At 40.2% G+C, this 23,459-nt stretch overlaps 3 protein-coding genes across 14 annotated transcripts; all 3 read left to right on the plus strand.

Moving 5' to 3' along the window:
* The first annotated feature begins 297 nt into the window (after positions 1–297).
* LOC103695471 (pentatricopeptide repeat-containing protein At3g54980, mitochondrial) lies at positions 298–4,615 on the plus strand. 2 transcript variants are annotated; one of them, XM_008776810.4, is made up of 3 exons: positions 298–3,103; positions 4,030–4,162; positions 4,260–4,615. In XM_008776810.4, exon 1 carries the CDS (start codon positions 453–455, stop codon positions 2,988–2,990), a length of 2,538 nt encoding a protein of 845 aa, XP_008775032.1. In that variant the 5' UTR covers positions 298–452; the 3' UTR covers positions 2,991–3,103; positions 4,030–4,162; positions 4,260–4,615. The 2 variants fall into 2 exon arrangements, with proteins under 2 accessions (XP_008775032.1, XP_008775031.1); XM_008776809.4 differs by having other exon boundaries at positions 4,030–4,615.
* A 35-nt stretch (positions 4,616–4,650) lies between these two features.
* LOC103695478 lies at positions 4,651–6,240 on the plus strand. 3 transcript variants are annotated; one of them, XM_039118963.1, is made up of 3 exons: positions 4,651–5,378; positions 5,499–5,723; positions 5,899–6,240. In XM_039118963.1, exons 1-2 carry the CDS (start codon positions 4,781–4,783, stop codon positions 5,678–5,680), a joined length of 780 nt encoding a protein of 259 aa, XP_038974891.1. In that variant the 5' UTR covers positions 4,651–4,780; the 3' UTR covers positions 5,681–5,723; positions 5,899–6,240. The 3 variants fall into 3 exon arrangements, with proteins under 3 accessions (XP_038974891.1, XP_038974890.1, XP_038974888.1); XM_039118962.1 differs by having other exon boundaries at positions 6,060–6,240; XM_039118960.1 differs by lacking the exon at positions 5,899–6,240 and having other exon boundaries at positions 5,499–5,845.
* Positions 6,241–10,011: 3,771 nt separating this feature from the next.
* LOC120106090 lies at positions 10,012–18,497 on the plus strand. 9 transcript variants are annotated; one of them, XR_005508322.1, is made up of 6 exons: positions 10,012–10,209; positions 10,899–11,420; positions 11,761–12,045; positions 13,442–17,776; positions 17,863–17,981; positions 18,059–18,497. XR_005508322.1 is itself a non-coding variant. In XM_039118964.1 (3 exons), exons 2-3 carry the CDS (start codon positions 11,016–11,018, stop codon positions 12,586–12,588), a joined length of 1,233 nt encoding a protein of 410 aa, XP_038974892.1. In that variant the 5' UTR covers positions 10,013–10,209; positions 10,899–11,015; the 3' UTR covers positions 12,589–12,770. The 9 variants fall into 9 exon arrangements, 1 of the variants encoding a protein (XP_038974892.1); XR_005508323.1 differs by having other exon boundaries at positions 17,863–17,976; XR_005508324.1 differs by having other exon boundaries at positions 17,863–17,907.
* Positions 18,498–23,459: the final 4,962 nt, after the last annotated feature.

The raw sequence follows: 23,459 nt of genomic DNA on the forward strand, positions 1-23,459 counted from the left end.
ACTGCTACAATATTTTCCAGCCTATAGCAGTTGCATGGGCGATCTACTCTAATATTATTTATAATAATTCAGCATATTATCTTAAAAAAATTAAAAAGATTATTTGAGTGCTTAGGATCTATATGAGTAATTCAGAATTATCTAATAAATATTTAACGTATGATACACCTACATGGATCGTCCAAAGATCTAGAGTTAAAATCGGCACTGCGTGTACCGATATCTGTTTGAGTTGGACAAATAGCCAATTATTTACAGATAACTCCTCGCAGATCGAAGGCTGGGGTTGGGTGGGTTTGTGCCGGGTTGGGTGGGTCTGGCCGGCTAGGGTTATCGACTCTTCCCACCATCTGCAAATAGGCGACCCCTCCTCGCTCCTCTCGCTCTCCATCTCACCCCGGCCACTGCCGGAGCACTCGGTGGCCACCGCCTCCGATTCCTAGATCGAAGAAATGAGGGCCTTAGGAAGCTCCTCCACCCTCTCTCCACGGCTTCCCCGCTCTATCCGTCGTATCCCCAGGTCCTTGTACTCCGCCTCGGCCACCCTCCTTCCTTCCATCGAGGAGCCAACAGCGGCCGCGGAGAAACCGATCCCAAATAACGTCGTCCATGCCCATTCTCCTCCGATTCGAAGACTTATCTCCGCATTCGACCCCGAAAGATCGATGTCGACGCAGGAGCGAGTCGTCGAGTTCCTCTTGACCTATCAGCGCAGACCCCGAGAAGCTTTGAAGTACTTCAATTGGGTTCAGAATCAGGGGGGTCCCATGGGCGTGGAGCCCCTCTGCATCTTGCTTCATATCCTCGTGCGGTCCGGATGGCTGTCGAGTGCTCGAGAGTTACTAAAAAGATCGATCTTGGGCGATTCCAGCACCCGCCCCAGCAGCATCGTCGACTGCCTGATTGAAACTTCAAAAAGGTGCGATTTTGATCCTCTCTCCTACTGTTACCTCTTGTCTTGCTATGCACATGTCCATCGAGTCGAAGAGGCGGTGGAAGCTTTCAGTCGGATGGTTGAAAGCAGCATCTTTCCTGACGTAAAAGCGAGAAATGATGTGCTGAGTGCTATGCTAAGGTCGAACTCTTTCTCAAGGGCTCGAGAATTTTACCGAGAGATGCGAGCTAAAGGAATGGACTTCGATTGCAGCACGTGTGATATTATGATGCATGTGTGTTTGAAAGAAGGGAAGCCTGAGGATGCCGAGTTGTACTTCAGGGAAATGGTTGATGGGGGCGTGGAGCCGGATGTGCAAGCTTATGCTACCGTGATTCAGTCGGCGTGCAAGAAACCTGATTCCAAGAGAGCTTGTGAATTGTTCAGCGAGATGAAAGGTTTTGGCTTGGTTCCTTCCGAGTTTATATATACTTTGTTGATTGGAGCTTGTGCAAAGCAGAGAAACATGGGCGAGGCTGTAAGGTTAAAAGAAGAGATGGTCAGTAGTGGGCTGCCGCTGAACTTGGTAGCTGCAACTAGTCTGATGAAAGGATACTGTGCTCAAGGAGATATTAACACTGCATTGGATTTACTCGCAACTGTTCTCGAGCAAGGAATAGTTCCAAACAATGTGACATACTCGGTTCTGATTGAAGGTTGCTATAGATATGGAAATGTGGAGAAAGCCTACGAGCTTTACTGTCAAATGAAACAGCTGGGGATGTTGCCGAGCGTCTTCATTGTTAATTCAGTGATACGGTGCTTCTTGAAGAATAATCAATGGAAAGAGGCATTTGACTTATTTGAAGAAGCAGTTGGCTCTGGTGTACCAAATGTTTTCACATATAACATTCTTATGCATTGGCTCTGTCATGCTGGTAGGCTGAAGGAAGCTTGCAATCTATATGCTAGAATGGAGGATGCAGGAGTGAAGCCTAATGTTGTATCATGCAACAACTTGTTATTTGGCCATTGTGAACAGGGGGATATGGATTCAGCAGCTAATCTGTATAGCCAAATGACTGAAAGGGGCATCAAACCCAATGTCGTCACCTTTGCCACTCTGATGGATGGGTATGTCAAGAAAAAGGACTTTGACCGGGTTTATGATATGCTCAATATAATGCGTGGCTTGGGCATTGCTTGTAATGAATATACATTCAACACTGTTATAAATGGCTTCTGCAAAGCCTGCCGTACATCTGAAGCGAATGACATGCTGCCCAAATTTATGGAGGAGGGTTTTGTTCCTAACTGTATGACCTATAACAGTATCATCAGCGGCTTCATAAGAGAGGGTGCAATGAGCTCCGCAATCTCAACTTATCAGCAAATGCTTAAAAGGGGCATCTCTCCTAATGTTATTACATATACCAATTTCATTGATGGCTATTGTAAAAGCAATTGTACTGATGTTGCTTTGAAGTTGATGAATGAGGTGAGAAGGAAGGGTCTCCAATTGGATATTGCCGCATATAATGCTATTATTGTTGGTTTTTGCAAGGACAATAATATGGCTGATGCACTTAAGCTTTTCGATGAGCTGCTTGAAGCTGGGTTAAAGCCAAATGCAGCTGTATTTAACAGCCTTATCTCTGGCTATATAGATTTGAGTAATATGAAAGCTGCTTTTGAGCTGCACAAGAAAATGCTAGAAGAAGGAATACCTTGTGATACTGCTATTTACACAACCTTAATCGATGGATCACTAAAAGCTGGTAATGTGACAATTGCTTTAGAACTTTACTCTGAGATGTTAGCCAAGGGCCATTTTCCGGATGATGTTGCCTTCACTGCACTGATACATGGTCTTTGCGAGAATGGACACCTTGAAGATGCTTACAAGATTTTGCATGAAATGGATAGGATGGACGTACGTCCTAATGTTCTTATATACAACACACTGATCAACAGATACTTCAGGGAAGGCAATTTGCAAGAGGCCTTTCGATTGCATGATGAAATGCTTGACAGAGGCCTCATGCCTGATGATAAAACTTACGATATTCTCGTGAGTCAGAAGTTTGAAGGAGACGATGCTATTGCTGGAACTTAGATGTCCCTCTGGCATGGCGAGTGGATCTTGTTTGCATAAATTGGCCCATTGAGACAGATCAAATGGAGGAATCTCATAGTATTACTGGTAGCAATTATGCTCTGCCTGCAAAGGTAAGCATTATGGCTATATAAGTTGCTGTAAATTGGTAGCGATGGCTGCATTTAGTCTGAATAATTGTTTTATTTTTTATTATTCTCTTACCTTCCATAAGTCATCATTATTTTATATCATCTTGTGCTCATTTTTTTTTTTCATCTCCTCAAAGCTTTTAAAATTTCACCACACATGCATATTTTCAGTTTTTGATTACTTTCAATTTGAAAAACTGTGTATTCTTTCTCTTATGGACAATGACAATATGTCGATATCTAGAAATCCTAGTTTGATCAACTTTAAGGGATGGATCCGATATGCAAAATTTTTGCTGATAGTGTTGTTGAACCACTGGAAACATCCGGAATTGGATTGTTTCATGACTTTAATCATACAAATGTTGGCATGAGCTAAGAGGGAGGGAGGGAGCGAGCTCTCAAGAAAGAAAGACAAGAAAATTATGATGGATTAAACTCGGATGCTAATACCGTGCACATCATTTGTTGATATATTTGCTCTTTGATATGTGCATGGTTGAAGTAGGTATGGTTCAGTTTTGTGGTAGTTCAATAAGGTATCCAAATTGGACCTGGTTGATACCAGATTCATAGAGGAAAATGTGTTCTAAACAAATATGTTAAGGGAGTATTCACAACTAGCAGAAAACCAATATGTCTTTTGCATATAAAATATGAGAGAACTAACTAATTGCTCAGGTCAGCATGTTTCGCATAAGCTGGCTGTAAAAAGGTTCTGTTAATGTGGATCATAAGCTTTTTGTATTTTGGGGGATATAGCTTGAAACCTACAGTTTGATGCAATTATATGACTATATATTATTCCTAGTGCAGAAAGCAATAAATGTGCATGTGAAAATTGCTCTGAAATTTCAATCTCAGTAATCTAAACAAAGTAGAAAACTGACTTAGCTGCTACTGTGCAGATGCTTGGCTTTGCTACTAATCTCTCAAGTAACTACTTTCAACCCCACTTGAGTTGCACAGGAGAGCACCCGAAAAGCTATCACTGAAGAGGTGGCATCATACATACATTTCAACATGGTCCTACCGAATTTGGTAAGCAACTCTCAGGTTGCATTCATTTCATGCTTCAGCAAAGTTTCTTTCAATGACGTGGTGGTACATAAATTCATTTGTGTACGTGGACAAGCAGCATGGGGTGTGCCGAGTCCATTCTCTGCGGCAAACCATGTAGGCAAGTCCTTCAAATGGAGTGGAGATGGGTGAGAGGCCTGCGCGGCCGATGAAACCAACAGCATGGCGCAGAGATATTGGTTGAACGAACAATGGTGCTTGCGCCTTGGTCTAAATTCTTCTAATAGATATGGAATCTCACTGGGTTGGCATCCGAAACCGTGTCATCGCTTGTGGCTAGCACTTGGATCAATGGATACTTTTTTTCTGGAAACTAGGACTCGATGTCTTCTGTCCTTTGTGTATGCTGTGTGTTTACATAATAATTTTGTGCAAGACTGTTCATCCATCAATAATTGTGATCTTACATCTTTATCCGGATCCGAGTTCTTCATGTCTTTGTATTGGGGTTAACTTTGCCTTTGGTTTATCTCCAAATAGTCTCTATTTTTTTTCTGAAAAAAAAAGTTCATTCTTTTTTATGGTGGAGGGTGGTTGGGGTGATTGGGCGATGATAAAGGTCTAGGCCATAATCCTCGAATGAACGGATTGCATGCATATCCAACCAAATTAAATCGGACAACAATAAGGGAATCTCAAGTTCCACGCCTTCATGTACTACAGTCTGGTCCGATCCGCTTTCTTCTCTTTGTCGTCTCCTTAATCCAACCCGCTTCCACATGGGATCGGAGTCTGACCGAGTCTGCTCTATTGCATCCGCATTACCGCAACCTCCGCAAATCTGAATTAAAAGGCTGCCTCCTGCCAAATTCAAGAATACATCTTCTCCTTTGTTATCTTTCCTTCTCGCTGCTGTTGTTGTTGCTGCTGCTGCTGCAAGAGATGCACCGATCGGCGAGCGCATCAAGGACGTCAGAGGAGTACTATATGAGCATGACGACGGGAGGAGGAGGAGGAGGAGGAGGAGGAGGGGGAGGGGGAGGAGGAGGGAAGGGACTGTCATCGTCTCCCGGCTACCGGTCGAGCCTGGACGTGGACCAACTTCCCACCTACGACCCCCTCTCCGACGCCTCCAAGAAGGCGGCGCTGCGTGCCCGCTTCGCCGAGAACATGGTCCATCTCATCCCCCTCGTCCTCATCTTCTGCGCCATGGTCCTCTGGTTCTTCTCGCACCCCGGTAAAAACCACTCCTATCCCTTCTTGAAGGCCTTCTGATCCTGACGGACCGTAAAATAATTTGATGGCTTTTTCCCATGTGTCCGTCCGTCTTCTACTACTACCGCTCGTTTGTCTGCAGAGATCGATATGGTGAATACAGATGATTCTATTGTTGCTAGAATCAAGAACATGACCATCGATGGCTACAGCAGCTGGAATGGCTCATCGATGACGATAGGGTTGGGGGATTTGGATCCAATCGATGGGATCGGGATGGAAGACAGCGGCAGAGACACCGAGAACAAAGACAATGAGGAATGAGGGGAGTGTTTTGCTGCATACATCATTGCGATGAGGAAATTTGGTAATTCTTTGCGTCTTGGCTCTGCTCTGTCTGTGAATTTTGTTTCTAAAATATGGAAATCTTTCCTTTTTTTTTCTCTCCTATTTTTTTTTATTTTTTTAATAAATAATGTTTGAAGCTTCCAGGTAGGGCATGGTTCTCTTTAATCTTCTTTTTTTCTTGTTTTAAAACCCAGCCTGTCATGAAGAATGGAGGGTGTGGAGTGACAGGTTTCCCCTTTTTATCCTGTTTGGGAGGATGAATTCTGATCCAACTTCTCAAGAAAAAACACACAGAAAAATATCACGCCATGCTTGTAGATATCCATGTAGGGTTGATGCATTCACAATTTTTCAGGTCTCTATTGGTCGAGGTTTGAAATGATGCCTTACTCCATGATCACGCCATGATCAGCTTGCTATTGCTATTGCAACTAAGCTACCTGCATAAATTGCTCGCTGATCACAATGACGTAAGGACTTTGTATTACCATTGGTTAGTGTTGATTCTAATAATACAATCTTTAGACCATACTTCATCATTGTGGCTCTGATCCTTCATCTTATATGGACTTTCAGGTATCTAGATTTTTATAGATGATAATATCATCTTTATTTAATTATCCCTTCTTCTATTAAATTTTTGATAGCATGAATAGTTAGACAACTAAAATTACTATGTAATATCTTTGTAATGTCGTAAGTGCTGGAGCACGGAAGACGAGGAGGAGAAGGAACAATAAAATGGTGGAGAAAGATAAAAGAGAAACAATGGGACCATGTAGAGTAGAGCAAGCCCTGAATTTTATCCCCGTTCAATAGTCATAATCCTAGTTCCTGTGAATCTGGAATGGTTTCACGAATCATCCATATAACTCATAGTTAAATATAATTTAATATCCACGTAAGGGTGTGGATGTAGATAAAGGTATCTTGCAATTCGGATAAATACAAATTAGTCGAAGCCAACCCGATTATAAAAAGCTCGAGTATATGTTTGACCCGTCAACCCAGTGGCTTTTCATGGATTGAATAAATCTTTAAGATCCATGCCAAATTTATAGGAAGCAGTGGCTATGCGATGAGTTAAGGCTTCCTTAATGGTTGATGAAGATGATTACCAAAAAGCTATATTATTAATAATTAAGAGAATAAAAAAATAGAAAAGAAAAGTGAAGAGGATGGGTTTTATATTTTTTTTTCTGTTTACTAAGGTATTATAATGGTCAGGTAAAGCGATAATTATATTTTAGTATACTCTATATATAGTCTAGTTCTTTATGGAGGGGGGATATAAGAGATGTCGACCCCCTCAAACCGAGTTTGCTAGAATCTGATTGGTGTGAGGAGATAGAGGGATGTGGGTTGTCGTGATTGGAGGAAACCAGGAAAGAAAAGGAGAAGTGGCACTCACATGGCCAATATAGCAGGAAAAGAATGTATAAAAAATTTGAGGTGCAGTCTAAGAAGAGTTAAAGTTGAAACCTTGGATATTGTAGGGATGCATTGAATAATGCATAGGGCATAAAAGAATCTTAATTAGATTGAGGGATCATAATTATCGCTAGTGCTTGAAATCAATCTTAGTTACGCATAAAACATAAGATAGATTATGTTCAATTTTGGTGCCAAAATCATAGAAAAATGTCTTTGATGATTGGAAAGTGCTAGCGAACCCACCATAAGAACAAAATCATAATAACATGGGATAAATTAGATAATCCAAAATGACCTAACATAGGCTTTCCTTGTGGAAGAAATGCAAAAATCTATAAATAATGAATTCATGGCAAATGTTGGCATTTTAGCAATTGCCAAACATAAAAAAGTTGGCACCGCAAACCTTTTGAATTGAAAAAAAAAAGACAATTATCAGAGAGCAATATATCTCTACGTGAAAAACAAAACAAAAATAATTGAAAATAAGCTATCTTGCTCAAAAAATGAAAAACCTCTAATGGTAGAATTATGAATATATGTTGCCTAAAATCTTAATTGAGAGTTGTTGCTTAACACTCAACAGCCTTATTTAACTCAACATTCAAGCTTCCATCATAATATTACTCAACTAGAACGGCATGCATACATTACAATTTTATTACATGATCATGGATCATGATGGTATATAATGGTGCATTTATTCTCTCTTCCACTAAGATATTATTAGGCGCGCTGCAAAAACTCTGGTACGATGGAATTAGTCCCCTGAAGCATTGATTTTTAATTTTCTCAACCATTATCTTAATAAGCTTCGGTGATGCTATCATGATTTGTTTTTGTTCCATGCTTCATCATGGTTAATTTGTGTGAGGGCATGCAGTTGATGTAGAGTATTTTTTGTTGGACCAAGTGAATCTGAAATGATTATAAGCAGTCTGTCATTTGGGGGCAAATGCTGAAACACGGTCAGGCCACAGCCACACACACACACAAATCCGAAAAAAAAAAAGGAAAAGAAAACAAAACATGAAAGGAGTCTAGCTTGATGGCTTCTAATGATGAAACCTACTCCACGATGAAGACCTCCAGTCTTAACAGATCGATCAAAGCTGACTTCAACAACTTCAAGTGGTGGGGGGAGCCGATAAGTGCATGGTCTTGGTGGTCTCCCCAGACTTCCCTTGGTTGTTGAGTTAGATTTGATGATCTCCTAGCCCCGGAACTCAGCTCGTCAAACAGGTTGCTGCGGTGAAATAACGTCTGTCTTCAAACACTTTGACTCCAAGCAATCCAAATTGAGTAAACGAGGTGAAAGTAATTGTGGGACTTTGGTTTGGGCTATCAACACCATCATTACTTAATACAAATTTAGGAGATGATTTAGCCGAAATGGCATCACCTCAAACACATTCGCCTGGAGCCAGATTGCTTGTGCCGGGGGCAACGAAGAAAAACTTGATCCACTATTTCCTGTGATAAATCTATAGTCGTAATTGAATCGACCATCTCTTGGGAGAACATAGGAAACAACTTCTGCAAGTTTCAAGATCACATGAGCATCATTTTATTTTCAAAAAAAATAATAGAGCTGTAGATTGGATGGCTTTTCATACAATATGAGCTCCTGGGATAATTTCAGGTGAACCGCTAAGCCGCCCGTGGCATGGAGGCCTCGTCTCTTTCCACCCGCCACATTTTTCTCCTTTTCCGTCTCGATCGCATCACAGCAAACGCCAACCTAGACAAAAAAGCCCAGCTCAAGATGAAAACGGTTATGTCAAAATTATATTAGGGCTGCACATCTTCACCTTATAATGAGCGGAAACAAAAAAAAAATCAACATGCAAGAGCAAAAAAAAATAATAGAGTCTAAACTTTGAAAAAAAATTTAATTAAATATAAATTAACTATAACTGAAAAAAAAAATTCTATGGTGTTATGGATCGGATAGATATTTGTATTGAACTTTTTAATATTTTATTTGTGGATTCTCACGGTTGTATTTTTCTAGATTGATTTAATAAATTTAGTTTCTTTAGAAAAAGAGTTCTAATCACACTGGGAGTCTCCAACAGATTTTGTACTAACTTTTTTTAATATTGTGTTTGTGGATTTTCATGGTTGTATTTACTCTGGACTGATTTAATAAACTTGATTTTTTTTAAAAATAAATAGTTCTAACCATACTAGATCTACTTTGTGGATGATTCTAATAGATATTTGTACTGAATTTTTTAATATTTTATTTATAGATCCTCATGATTGTTTTTATTTTTAATTAGAAAAAGAGTTCAAAAATTTTGATTCAAAAGTTCATATCTATATTTCTTTTAAATAGATATAAATACAAATTGGATACCAAAAAATGGATATAAATCAGATAATTAAACTTTATAACCATATAATCAAAAAATATTACTAAATAGATGGTAAATCAAATTAATAGCATATTAGTTATTTATTTTTTAAAAAATATAAATATTATATGAAATTAAATAAAATTACATATAAAATTGAATATGATAGGATGATTGTTTATGCATATCTTTATCTTTTTTTTTTTAACAGATATGAATGCAAATACAAATATTAATCGGATGCTTATATTATATCAGAATAGATTTGAAAATAAATTGAGATAAATATTATCCAACCACTTTTGCCTTTATCCAACCAGCTTAGATGAAGTGCCCGGAATAACTCATCTCGGCATTTTCAATATTTCCCATCGTATCGTAAACCCTGTATACGAAAAAAAATATGCAATCGTATAAATCGGACGGCTGAGATTGGCGGACGGTCTCCTAGTTGGTACGGGAACTCGGACTTGACCGAGACGCGGATTATCGGATTTGATGGGTTCCTCAATTCCGTTTCATGAGTTCCGCAGCTCCTTTGAAATCCCCAGCTAAAAATTACTACGAGGAGGAAACAGGAGGGAGAGCCGGAGAGGAGGGGGTGAGAGAGAGAGGGAGAGGAGGGGGTGAGAGAAAAGAATTCTTTCCTTCCCCGTTCTTCCATCCGATCGATTTTTTTGAGTTTCTTCGTCACGGTCGTCGTCGAGAGAGGTCGGTGGAGTTCTTCTAAATCTCAATCGAAATTTAGCGTTCCAAATCGATAATAATTTCTAAGATTTTGATTCGACGTTGAATCGAGCGGATGGAAATCGAGATTTCGTCTCCTATTTTCTATTGCGATGCTTCGAGGATCCGCGATTTTTTTTTTACATGTTTTCAATTTTTACTTGTAATTTTATGTATTATTCATATTTTTTCATTCTTTTTTTTTATATGATTATCTTCTAAGTATCGGCGAGTTATAAGATTTTGTGAGAATCTATCTTGGCTAGGGTTTGGACTATTTCGAGGGTCTTGAAGAGTATTAGTGCACATAACTCTTGCGTTCATCTACTGAAATAAATATTTTATGCTGTTAAACTTTGATGATCGATGATGCATTCGATCGTGGGATGACGATTTAACCGATTATTGGTCTGGAGGACTTGTCTGTGTGCGATTAGTGTTTTGATTTTTGTGTTTCCCTCGGTAAGCCTAATATTTTTCCGTGTGCTAATTAGTTTATGCTGAAAGATTTGTGGCTTCTTTCATTGCAGTCTGCTTTAGTTGATGCGTCCGTCTGTATTTTTCTTATTAAGGTTCTGCAGTAGTTGTCAATGCAATTTGACATCATGTTTATAATTCTCTTTCTTCCGTGCATCTCGATAATCCTCAGTTGATGTCTTTTGATCTAATTATAGGGTCATGATCTTGGTTCAGAGTTAGCAAGGAATTCAAAGGTTTTGAATTTTATCACTTCGAATCTCATTTGCGAATTGCCCCCACGAGGATTTAGAAATCTGGGTTTTGACATCATTATGCTCATGAGGTTCAAGAAAGGGAGTAAGGTGGAGGTATTGAAAAAGAGGGAGGTGGCCTCAGGCTCCTGGTGGTGTGCCGAGATCATCTCGGGGAATGGGCATACCTACAGTGTCAGGTACGATCGATATTTGCCGGATATGGATGGGGCTGTCGAAAAAGTATCAAGAAAGGTTATCAGGCCATGTCCTCCTCCTGTTAAGGCGCCGAGGAGCTGGGTTGCTGGTGACATTGTTGAGGTATTTGACAATAACTCGTGGAAGCTTGCAGAAGTGTCAAAGGTTGTTGCTAGGAATTTCTATTTTGTCAGACACCTTGGATCCTTCAGGGAATTCAGAGTCTATATATCAGATCTCAGGGTACGACAATCTTGGCAAGACAACAAATGGGTTGTGATTCAGAAGGTAGCATCATAAAATCCTGTTATTAATATTAGATTTTTTTTTCAAGGGATGAACAGTCATTTTTCAATGATGCTTTAAGAGCATGCTGTTTTTTTTCTCCCCTTTAAAACATCATTAGCTTTACCTTTTTACTAAGTAGGTGCATTTGACTTTCTATGCTTTGTTTTCTTGCCCTTAAAAATGGTTTTGCTTTAATTGTTTCTGATTTCACTTTAGAGTCATCTTGAAAACATTTGTAATTGACTTATTTAATTGATGTTTAAGCTAGCTATCAAGCTTTTTTTTTTTTCTGCCTTTCTTATTCCTTTCTATTATCTAATGGTTCATCACTTGCTTGCAGGACTCTGGAAGATGTAATGATGGGCTTACAAACAGCCAGACAAAAACTGTAAAGTTCAGTCCCCAGTTACCCCAGTCATGCATAGAGTTGGAGAAATACAGGGTAGATGAGCAAATTCATGTCAAAAATAATAATGGATATGCAGAGCCTACTTCAAGAAGCATGAAGAAAAGATCACTCCCGGTTGATACATGCACTGGAACCCGCAGAAAGATGAGAGCAGTCCAGAAAGAAGGAAGGCATCAGCAAATTATTGCAAGGCATTCATCCCAATTACTAGAAAAGGTAGATGCTGTTGCTTCACCATGTAACGTGCTTGGTGAAAAATACATGCATGCTTCCTTAAACCACAGAATTTATGAAATAGGCTCGGACAAGCAAAAACGACTAGCCAATGTTGGCTATCATTTCATAGGAAGTGCAGGGCCTAATGATGCTGAGAGTGTTTCATCCTCTGTTGGTAGTTGTAGTCCTAACAAAAGTCCATATAGGTCTCTCCACTATCCTATTGCAAGCCCACCCCAAGGTCTGGATAATCATTTTGATGATGCTGATTCTTCTTGTGCATTAGGAAGAGATTGTTCTCTTCATGCAAAAAAGGCACTGGAGGAAGAAATTCATCATTTAGAGTTACATGCTTACCGTTCCACCATGTTGGCATTATATGCATCTGGGCCCTTAAGTTGGGAAAGGGAAGCATTGATGACTGACCTCCGCCTTATGCTCCACATATCAAATGACGAACATCTATTAGAGCTAAGGCATCTTGCATCTACCAACACAGATATTCGTCATAGTTCTCAGAACATTATTCTTAGATCATTGTAGGGTTCCTTGTGCTTTAGTTTCTACTACTGCTGCTTTAATTTCTCCATATCACTGTAAAGCAGACATTCATTTGTAGCTACATGGGTATTCAGGTTTTGAGGATGCAACAGTAAATTACTATGGCGAGTTTTTTTGTATGCTACTACTTTTCATAAAGCAATGGAATATCTTAGCATTGAAGATCTCCTGGCCCAATCTGTGTTAGTTTATATAGTTGTTATACTTGTTATATTATCCATACTTATTGTATAGTGGAATGTTGAACAATTTCTAAAGTGATGATCTTCAGCAAATTGTTAGCAACTTATCTAAAGATTATGCTTTTCTTTTTACGTGGATTTTGTTGATGCTATTTAAGTTTATTGCCTAAAGGGGGCATTTGCTTACCTGCTTGCTCTCATCGAGCTTTGTCAAGATGGACAATCAACCAATCATGCACACTTATATAACAGTTGAGTGGGGAATAATTTGTATTCTTAGTGGAGAGGCTGAGGTTTTTCCAATTCAGTTGTGGTTTCTCATACAAGAATTTGGCAGCTTGAAAGAAATGCTTGTTGCCAAGGGCATTTTGAACCCTCATTATGTGAGTACGTGCATAACATTAAATGGTTCATGTTTGGAGTTAAAATCCTAAGGGTTCATGCTCAGGGATTGCAATTATAATTTGTTTTCTTTGTTTACCGCCTCAGTTTTATCAAGTTCACTGCTTTAATTTGAAATTTCTTTAGAACAGGCCTCTTGTCGTGATCCAACGTGCTTCTGTGCTTAGCATTTTGATATTAGTCATAGAATTTGATACTGTAAAAGTATTCCATATTGAGGACATATTTGACATTCCCCATGCACTTTTCAGGGCCAAAGTTGGATGCTTGTATAGCTTGCCACAGGGCCAAGATTGTGATGGGGTTTGTCACCTATTTTACAGTTTGGATGTTATGGCAACAATTTCAGCTGATTTTGACACGTTAAGTCAGCATATGATGTAAAGTTGGTATCTTCTATATCTTTTGTCACTTCCATTTCAGGCTAGCTGCGTGCCTGGGATATATGATCTACAGAGGAAAGTTAAACCAAGATCCATAAATGAACCCCATGATATATAGATCGTCAGTATTTTTATTTGCAAAACCTTCTTCCAAGTTCCAAGCTACCTTATATCTTTAAATTTCATAACTTGCTTGCATTGTGTGCATGTTACAAGCTTCTATAAACTAAGGCAATGGCCAACTGGCTTGTTAGGCTTAAATTTGATCATGGATTGCAGACAATCCTAACAATTGTGGTCTTAAATCCAGACAATCCTAAGATAAGTTTAGAAGCAATGGTTGCAGGTGCTGAACCCATCGAAACATAACTCCGCGAATGAGAGCATATGTATAGAATTGCATCCAAATTTATATGATATCACAAGAAGCATTTTGTTTTACTTATTTCTTGAATTATTGAATATTGGCACAAAGTCTTAGTTTAATCAGAAGAGACGACTAGACGCAATGAAAATCATTCCATTCTTATGTTTGGAAGGTTCAGCATTAAAACACAGACACAATATTGCCTGCCCCTTCAGTGCTTCAGAACCAAGATTCTATCTCCACTCCCCTTTTCCCTTTTTTTGCTCCACTGGTGGTTTGGAATTTTTCTTGTTGGATGGGGTTGTGGGTTGCTACCATGTACCAATCAGTTGGGATTATGTGGAATTGTGGATATTCAAATTTTATTCCGATCACCATCAGTAGACTTTTTGTATGATATAACTTTCAGAAAGCAACAAAATCTCCTAGGCCAAAGGGGACTATCGTACACGCTTTGACAAGATGGACAATTGAATGCAGGCGTTTATCTTTCAGTTCTCTTGCGATTGGGTTGTGAGAGGGCACACATGCGTGCATATACCAGTGCTTGTCTGTCTGAGTATGTTCTCTAGAGAAAGGGTTGCAGCTCATTGTGATGTATAATATGTTCTTTTTCGGATAGAACTTAGCAGGTTTAAAGATGTATGTGGTTAACGAGGGCATCTTGAACTGTCATGTTCGAACATTTGCTTATTGTTCTATGTTTCATGCTGAGGCTTACATTTTCAATTTGTTTTCCCTCTTTTCTTTTGCTAAGTTTTATTGGTCAATTGATTCAGAATCTCTTATGTATAAGCAGCTTCTCTGTGCTCAGCTATTATCAATTGTTCTGATCTATTGATTAATTTTGGAGCGCTTTGATGTCATCTGTAGAATCTGACACTGTTAAGTACTCAATATTGAGGATATATTTAATATTATTCATGCATTTTTCAGGATCAAAGTTGGTTGCTTGTAAAGCTTGCCACAGGGACAGGTTGATGGTAGTGTTTTTCGTCTATTATACACTTCATACATTCTTGCAGCATTTTCATCATATTTTGACAAAAATTAGACAGCATAAGGTGATAAGTGGAGTGTCTTCCATTTCTCTTGTCGCTTCTCTTTCAGACTAGCTGTGGACCTTTGATGTATGAATTACTCCATGAAAATTGATTGCACTGTGCAAAATATAGGTGGTCAAATCCCTTGTTATGAAGATTGTGATTAAAAAAAAAAAAAATTCAAGACATGCTCAGTAGATTTATGCTCACTTTCATAACTTGCTGATTCTGGTTTTTTTGTGTCCATGCCACAAGCACCTATGAACTAAGGCAATTGTTAACTCAAGCATGTTGGTTTTTTGGAATAAATCTGTTCCATTTTTGTGGATGACTTACTCAAATAATATAACATAAACTTAAAAAATTGCACAGATTTACATCTAGAAGAATTCAACAAGAGCTTTCGAAGCAAAGTATGCATGTTTGGAATACTTTACAGGAGAACTCAGAAAATGAGAATTTATAAATGGAAATAGCATGAAAAAATGCATCTGATATTCAAGAAGCATTTCATTTTATATATTACTTGGATTATTTAAACATGTAGTATTTCAAAACTAGAACATCACAAACAATAAAAACCATTTCAAAATTTGTTTGCATACTTTAATACGGGCACAATTCAATCCGCATACATTGGTTCAGGAAGTTGCACTGACTATATTTTTCTTTGCCATTACTGTTCTTTTGTTATACTGTATGTTTAACTTATTTTATTTCAAGGAATTAGGTATGCAGGAATTCTATGAGCAAAATATCTGAAGGAGATGTTCTATTGTAGGAACAATAATAATTAAGGTGTTGTTATAATAGAGTACAGTATTTGGAGGTAGCAACTCAACACACCCAATTCCCAGATATGTTAATTTCGAAGTTATGAAATTAGTCTTCAGTTTGAAAAAATTGAAATGGAAATATGCATGTAGTAGTATATAGTTAATTTTGTTTAAGAGGAAAGGTTGCTTGGAATTAACTGGATGGATTATATTATTAGTGAGTCATTTTGGTGTTGGTTAGAAGCCTTGGAAGGTTTGTGCCTTTGTGCCTTTGTTTTCTCATACATTTTTGTGCTTTTGTAACTCCTTTATTCTTTTGTTAACCCTTACTTTTTTCAGTGTTTTTCTGCTTTGAAGAAATCTGTTAGAAAGAAATTCTGCATTTTACTACATAATCTGAAATTTTGTTAGACAACTTATGGTCGCTGCCCATCATGCACTCTTTTGATGTGCTTGATAGTTAAGTCTTTTTTCCATGTTATGTATGGTGAGTTGGAGAATTTTCTGTTGTATTTCCAGGTCTGGTGAATGTGCATGCATGACTAGCATTCTCACTCCTTCCTCTTGCACCCCTTTTATACATGCAAGATGAATACAGCAGCTTATAAACATCTTAATGAAATATTTGAGCCTTTAGATTCATGTAGCAACTTGAATAAAACCGAATTAGCATGATGCTGCTGACCAGTTAGATTAAACATCTGAATGCACTACATTTGAAAATCTCTACTATGCAAGTTAAACATTGAACAACATGATACGGGGTGAAACAGAACATAGCACTGAAATGCTCTACTGATCAAGAGGTGAAGCAAAAAAGTAAAAGCAACCATTCATCAGCTTCAAGATTTTAACTTGGATCTTGACATTGGGAGTGAATGATAGAATTTCATTCAGCAAAAGAAAATATACAAAATAATACTTTTGAATTATTGATGGATTTTGTATAGTTTTGCATTTAATTGAGTTAATCCAACTTGTATTTGCTTATACTGAAGAGTAGAAACTTTTGATAAACAGTTGGTTGAATACCTACCACATTAATTCTTGTTCTACAAATATCAGAACATGCCAATTTGCTATGTATGCCACTGCATAACCATGATATGCTTATACAGGTTTATATGCAACAATTGAAAATACACAAGCTCTGTATATTGTGCCCAAGGAACTTTATGACATGGTATGGATGATATAGTGGTTATAATTGTTGCCACTGAACTTTACTGGACCTATTCTGGTTTTCTCAGGTGTAGCATCTATGATGCTGAACTTGTTCAGGTGGATGGATCAGCATGCTGTGAAAGATATAGTTTTTAATCTGGTAGATGAAGTTCAATATTTTATGGTTACATAAAGATAATGTTTCATCGTTTGAATCTTTTCATGAAAGTACATGTCTGCAGAGTTTCTTGCTAATCTTGAGGCATGGCATCTTACTCCATCGAGATGCCATGCCTACGAAAAAGTCGAAGCAAGAGACTTAGAGAGCTTTAAATATAAGCAAAATTTTCAGCATACCAGGATCGAGCAAAATATTTTTATTGAGTACAATTGTGACCATCCTGTCATTTCATGCAAAAATCAGATGGCTGTTGTTATGGTTATGATTTTTTTTTTTTGGGTGTAAAAATCTTCAAGCTTGGTACCCTTTTTCAGCGGGAGTTTTTCTCATCTAATTGCTGTCTTCAACAGTTTGAAATGAAGCTTTTAGGATAACAAACCTGCTGTTCCAGCCTCTTGAAGCTTGACAGGCTAGCTCTCCCTCCCTCCCTCTGTGTTTGTGTTTGGGGGGGGGGATGTGTTTCTGTGCAGTCTGTTTGCGTGGCACATGCATGTTTTGGATATCAGAGAAACTTTTAGAAGGGGTCCTCTGGGGGTGGTCTTCTGCCTCTGGCTGAGCATGCTTTACCTTTTGATGAATTAGCTGGAGAGTTTGGATCTTTGATTTGTTGGTCTCCTGGAAGACAGCCTCCTCCGAAAGTGCAGTTTTAACACTTTCAGCCGCTGCTATCAGGTATGATGATAGGATCTATGATGAACAATGAATTTGCATAGAAAGAGTTGAAACATTTATTTCTATTCGGTATTGGTGCATTGCAGGGTATGGATACTGAAGTTGTGAGCTCATGCAATATGGAACGGAAGGTTTGGAACTATGAGGATTGGCTAATTAGATTGCCAACTATCCTTCATTATTGGCACGATTACTTCATGGTTGAGTGGGTTGATGCAAGATGCACAGATTGTTGTTTTTCTTTAAGCAATTCAGATTGATCCACGAGCATTTGTTTTACAGAATAACTAAAGAAACACTCCTCTGAAGCTTGGACTTGGATACTGAGGGTTGTGCAGCAGCTGAAACATGGGTTTTGCAAAATCAAGGAAAATGGACTTGGAGTCCAGGCCTCCACGCTACATCGGCACCTCTGCTGGCCCTCAGCCGATGCAGTGCGCAGGGCCTGTTGTACACACTAGTCATGCGCGGGGCACATGGCGGGTACACCGTGCACAGGCATAAGAGAATCCAAGCTTTTTATTTTTTCGGATTCTGTTGTGCAAAATTGGGGTTAGCAGTATCAGTCGAGTCTTTTTGTTGTGTGGTGTGTATCTTAAGCCAGAAGCTTGCCTTAATCCTTTTCCTGTGAAAATGCTTGTTATATTTTTGTTAGAATCCATTGATTGATTGATTGTGCTAAATTTAGTTGGTCTTACCAAACTTCACTTTGATTGATTTATGATTGATCGTGTGAAAGTTAGTCGGCCTTATAAAACTTCATCAACCTCTTATGAGGGTAGAATTATAATTTTCTTCTCTTTTTTTTTTTTTTTTCTTTTCAAAATGGTATCAGAACTTTTTGAACACCTGCTTTTAGGTGCTTTTGTTCCTTTGGAGATGGAGTTAAGCTCCTCGGGAACCCACTGTTGGTGCTCGTGTTTCTTTGGGAATAAGGGAGTTAAAGCTCCTCGAGCATCCGCTTTCGGTGCTCCTTTTCCTCCGAAAATAAGGGAGTTGATCTCTCTAAGCATCCGCTTCCGGTGCTCTTGTTCCTTCATGAAGGCGGCATCGTACTGTCAGAAGTTTGGCGAAGGTAAATTTAGCAGGCATAATTTCTTCCTCGATCATGTAAGAGCAGCGTGCCACACCGTACCGTCAAAAGCTTAGTGAAGATAAACTTGGCATATGTGGTTTCGCTTTCCATCATGGAGGCTTACATTTGCATGGGGCCACTCCAGCCTCAACCTCCGATTTTATTTACTTTTCTCGGCTCTTTCATCATCCAATTTGAGGTCTCTTGCTCTTTTTTTATGGTGCTTTCGTCTGCGAGAATCGTTGAGCTTCTCTTTAAGATCTATCCTCATTTGCAGATGCCTTCACCGAAGCTCATCATTCTGGCATCTTTCGATTTCTAGTTTCCAAACTCAAGTTGGTGTCCATTTTACCACCTTGAGTTTGAGGGGGATGCTAGAATCCATTGATTGATTGATTATGCCAAATTTAGTCAGTTTTACCAAACTTCATCTTGATTGGTTTGTGATTGATTGTGCTAAACTTAGTCGGCCTTGCAAAATTTCGTCAGCCTCCTATTATTATATAAAGATTGTTCCTATATACTGTAATTGATGGGTAGAAGTATAATTCTCTTCTCTCTTCTTTTTTTCAACAATTTTAATACTTCTAATGAATGGTTAGGAATTTGGAAAAGAAAAAGGAAGCGCCGTCGGGGATTTGCTTTGGGTTATCTGAAAAAGATGTTCTTTTCAAGTTGCAGGTCTTTTCAAGGACTATTGATTTGATCAGGTCTAATGGAGTCAAGCCAAACGGACAAAGTTCTAAAGACGGCCAAGCGGTGGGCCCTTGTCTGCATTCTTTTAAAAAAAACTCTAGATTGTTAAGGAAGCGTTCCAAGTTTTGGGCCCATCCAGTCTTAGTTCGAGAAATCTCAAGCCATGTTTCGAGTTTCAAACCAAGTTGTTCGGCAATTCTGGCTGAAGTTATAGTTATTCTCCGTCCAAGTTCTTTGCATAAATGCACGCAAGCAATCCGAGCTATCCCTATATGATCTGAGTATCTGCTTGGCTGAACACCCTTCAATCTAATGTATCCAACTTTTTTTGTGGGAAATATTTTGTCCGACATTTTAAATATTTCGGTTAGCCGGTTGAATATATTTTACAGTGTCAAAGTGGTCAAATTGGCTCAAAAGTTGCAAGTACCTTGATTCCTATTCCTGCTCTCCCTCTCCTCTTCGCTTCCGACGATGGAAACTTCGATGCTCTAGTTGAAGGTCGACCCGCCTTGTTACTCTCGACATTTCTTACGTCGGATTCCATCGTTTGTTGCCGTCAAAGATAAGCTGCCTGAACTGGCTCATCAATCTCAGCATTACCTGTGACTGGCGTGACGGCGGGATCCTCCACATAGTTTGCTCCGGTCTTGCTCACGAATCTCGCGAGATGAGGCATTAGGTACTCGCTGCCATGAAGAAGAGGAACTCTTTAGGCATCTGCCTCCGCCATCCTCTGCTAGCGTAGCAACCTTCGTCACTGGGGGCAGCGAGCGCCTGCACCACCAACAGCAAGAACTTCTTGCCAACCTCAAACGTTCTTCGATCGGTCCAGCATCTGCGTCAGCCTAGTCGCGCTCTTCCCCTCCATTGATAGCCCATTTTGGTTTGATAGGATGGCCAGTAGCATCACGGTTGTCGAATATGAGGAGATCGATCGGGGCTAGTATGATGCCTTCCTCGGCAATGGTAGTCTGGACGTCTTCAATGGTGGGCAAGGGCTTGGATGAAGGAAGGGGATGCATCTCCCGACCGGTGGCTAGCAATCAGGATCAGGACACGGTTGTATGCAAAGACATCCTAGCCATTTGCGAGATCGATGGTGATGGCCTCCATCATGGTGGCATTTGCGAGATCGATGGTGATGGCCTCGATCATGGTGGCATTTGCGAGATCGATGGTGATGGCCTCGATCATGGTGGCAACGTGCTCGTAGCCTCGTGGGGAGGTCGTCCTCGGCGACGAGTGGGGCGAAATTGGGGGATCATTGAAGGTACCGCTACTGGAAGATATGTAACCTCAAACTATGCCAGTTTACTGCATCCCACTCTCATCGTGATGCCAACAGAGCTGCTGGTTTCATAGCTAAACTAGCTCTTCAACTAGACTGCTTTTGGACCTCTCAGGACGTTATGCACTGGAACCTATATTCCATTGTGCAGGGGCAGGGCGATGCTCAAGGTGCCATATATAGGACATCAAGACGACTGTGCTGGGATGGTTTTGGTTGCTTCTTCAGACCGCGATGGAACGGGCCTTTTAGTCCTGAAAACTGAACGGGGATCTTCAAACATATATCGTATGGGTATAGTAAGTCTTTCTTAGATGTTGTGTCTGTTGTATTAATATAAGTATTCTGTATTGTTTGTGTTCGGGGAGTGCTAAGTTACATTGTTTAGAAGTACCACTCACAGGTGGTTTGTAGCAGGTGCGAACTGGGGGGAAGACCTTATCCAATAAGAGGGAGGTTAGAAAGTTTCAGGACTTCATCACGAGCAATGGCCTGATTGACCTCGGATTTGACGGTCCGTGGTTCACTTAGTGCAACAATCAGCAGGGACAAGTCGGGGTCTAGGAGCGAATTGACAGTTTTCGCCATGACTGGATGGGTGCAGAGTTATCCAGACTACTGTGTGAGTCATCTACCTCGGATCGCCTCATACCACTGTCCGGTTCCAATGAGTACCTCATCCATCATTCCTTACCGTAGTCCATTCAGATTTGAGAAGCTATGGATGTCATATCCCCGCTCCTGGGAGATTGTTCGTGATGCGTGGTGGGTGCCGGTCGGGGGCAATACCATGTATAAAGTTTCTCGCAAGCTGGAGATAACTAAATGGCGGCTGCAGAGATGAAATAGGGAGGAGGTAGGCAACATCTTCAAGAGGGAAGAGGAGGCCGAAGAGGTTATCTCCAAGCTGCAGTACCAAGAGGTTCAGAGGGGGGCCTATCGGCGGCGGACCTGGAGGAGCTTAGATCCCATCTATCCACTCATGACTCACTCTAGGAGACGTTCTCGAGGTAGAAGTCTCGGATTCAGTGAATCAGGGAGAGGGACAACAACACCAGATTCTTTCATCAGTCAACCATCATCACAAGGCAGAGGAATAGAATCATGGGTATTAGAGGGCCGGATGGCAAGATGATTGAGGATTCGGATGTTATTAGAAGAGTGCTAGAGCAGTTCTTCAAGTCCAGGTGGACAGACCAGACGGGTAGGGGGAGCTCGCCTTCCATGCCGCCTCCTTCTGCCAGGGTTTCAAAGGAGGAGAATGCTGCTCTGATCAGACCAGTCACTATCGAGGAGGTTTGAGAGGCTTTGTGGTCCCTAGGGGAGAATAGGGCCTCGGAGCCGGATGGATTTCCTTCGATATTCTTCAGGAGGTATTGGTCGATCATCTGGCAGGATGTGTTGGAGGTTATACAACAATTCTTTAGCTCACAGCCCTACCAGCAGATTGGAAGAGAACCTTTGTCACGTTGATTCCGAAAAGACAGGATGCCATGGAGCTGTGCCACTACCGGCAATCAGTTTGCGCACTATATTGTATAAGGCCACGACAAAGGTTTTTTGTTGCTAGGTTGCGGTGCATTCTACCTAGACTTATCAGTTCGGAGCAGGGGGCCTTCGTGGGAGGGAGAAGCATTACAGATAATATCCTTATTGCCCAGAAATTCTTATTCGACTTACGGAAAGCCCCGAGGTGGAAGAGCTTGATGAGCATCAAGCTAGACATAAAGAAAGCTTATGATAGGATGAGTTGGGAGTTCCTGCGGAGTTCGCTGGTGAGCTTTGGTTTCCATGAGCAGTGGATTGACTGGGTCATGGGTTGTGTGTGCGCTCCTTCCTTCGCTATTCTCGTGAATGGCTCACCCACTCAATTCTTCGAGTCTGTGGTTGGCCTCCGTCAGGGTTGCCCTTTGTCTCCTCTGCTCTTCATTCTGTGTTCAGATGCGTTATCAGGGCCCTTCGGCGTGCGGCGGAGACTCGGATCTCGGAGGCTTATAGACCAGTGGTGGAGTCAATGACGCAGAATGAAGGTGGGTGCTGCTGAATTTTTATAGAAGATTGCTGAAATTGGTTGAACCCAAAGATAATTTGAGTTAGGATGTGGTAATAAAGGATTCAAGGCCTACGTTTGAGGTCTAAAACCTAAGGGGATTTATGATGAATGACAGATTGAAACAATAACAATAAAAGTGCTGCGAGTTGAAAGTAATGGAGATAACTATGGGCTGAATATAAAAGTCTCACCTATACCCAAAATCCAAGAAGTTTTTCTAACATCTTACTAAGGAAGAAGAAGAGCCTTTGGAGTCTCACCAAAGAATGGAGTGCTTTTCACCCCACCACCTTCCTTTCACTTTTTTTTTTAGCTCAGCACAGGATTTTTCTCTGAGTTCCTAAGACAATAGAGGGGTCGCGCCTAATCGTCTTAGCTGGGTTAACCGGGGTTTCCTCAAGTCCCAAGATCGGGTAAGTAGAGAGGAGAAGGAGAGGTGAGAGGTAAGGGTCTTATTGGCTTTCTCTCTCTAGGTGAAGTACTACTGCTTTTCATTTTTCGAATCATTCAATCAACCGACAGCATAAAGAACTGGAGCAGGAAGACGAGTTGGAATATTGTTGTATGA

The sequence above is a fragment of the Phoenix dactylifera genome, unplaced genomic scaffold (assembly GCF_009389715.1).
Source record: "Phoenix dactylifera cultivar Barhee BC4 unplaced genomic scaffold, palm_55x_up_171113_PBpolish2nd_filt_p 000454F, whole genome shotgun sequence".
NCBI lineage: Eukaryota > Viridiplantae > Streptophyta > Magnoliopsida > Arecales > Arecaceae > Phoenix > Phoenix dactylifera.

What these genes read in the sequence shown, in the direction of transcription:
- LOC103695471 (XM_008776809.4), top strand. Translation starts at nt 453, where the DNA reads ATGAGGGCCTTAGGAAGCTCCTCCACCCTCTCTCCACGGCTTCCCCGC.
- LOC103695478 (XM_039118963.1), top strand. Translation starts at nt 4,781, where the DNA reads ATGAACGGATTGCATGCATATCCAACCAAATTAAATCGGACAACAATA. An exon ending in CTGGTTCTTCTCGCACCCCG is followed by an intron (nt 5,379 to 5,498) that starts GTAAAAACCACT and finishes GTTTGTCTGCAG; the next exon opens with AGATCGATATGGTGAATACA.
- LOC120106090 (XM_039118964.1), top strand. Translation starts at nt 11,016, where the DNA reads ATGCTCATGAGGTTCAAGAAAGGGAGTAAGGTGGAGGTATTGAAAAAG. An exon ending in AATGGGTTGTGATTCAGAAG is followed by an intron (nt 11,421 to 11,760) that starts GTAGCATCATAA and finishes ACTTGCTTGCAG; the next exon opens with GACTCTGGAAGATGTAATGA.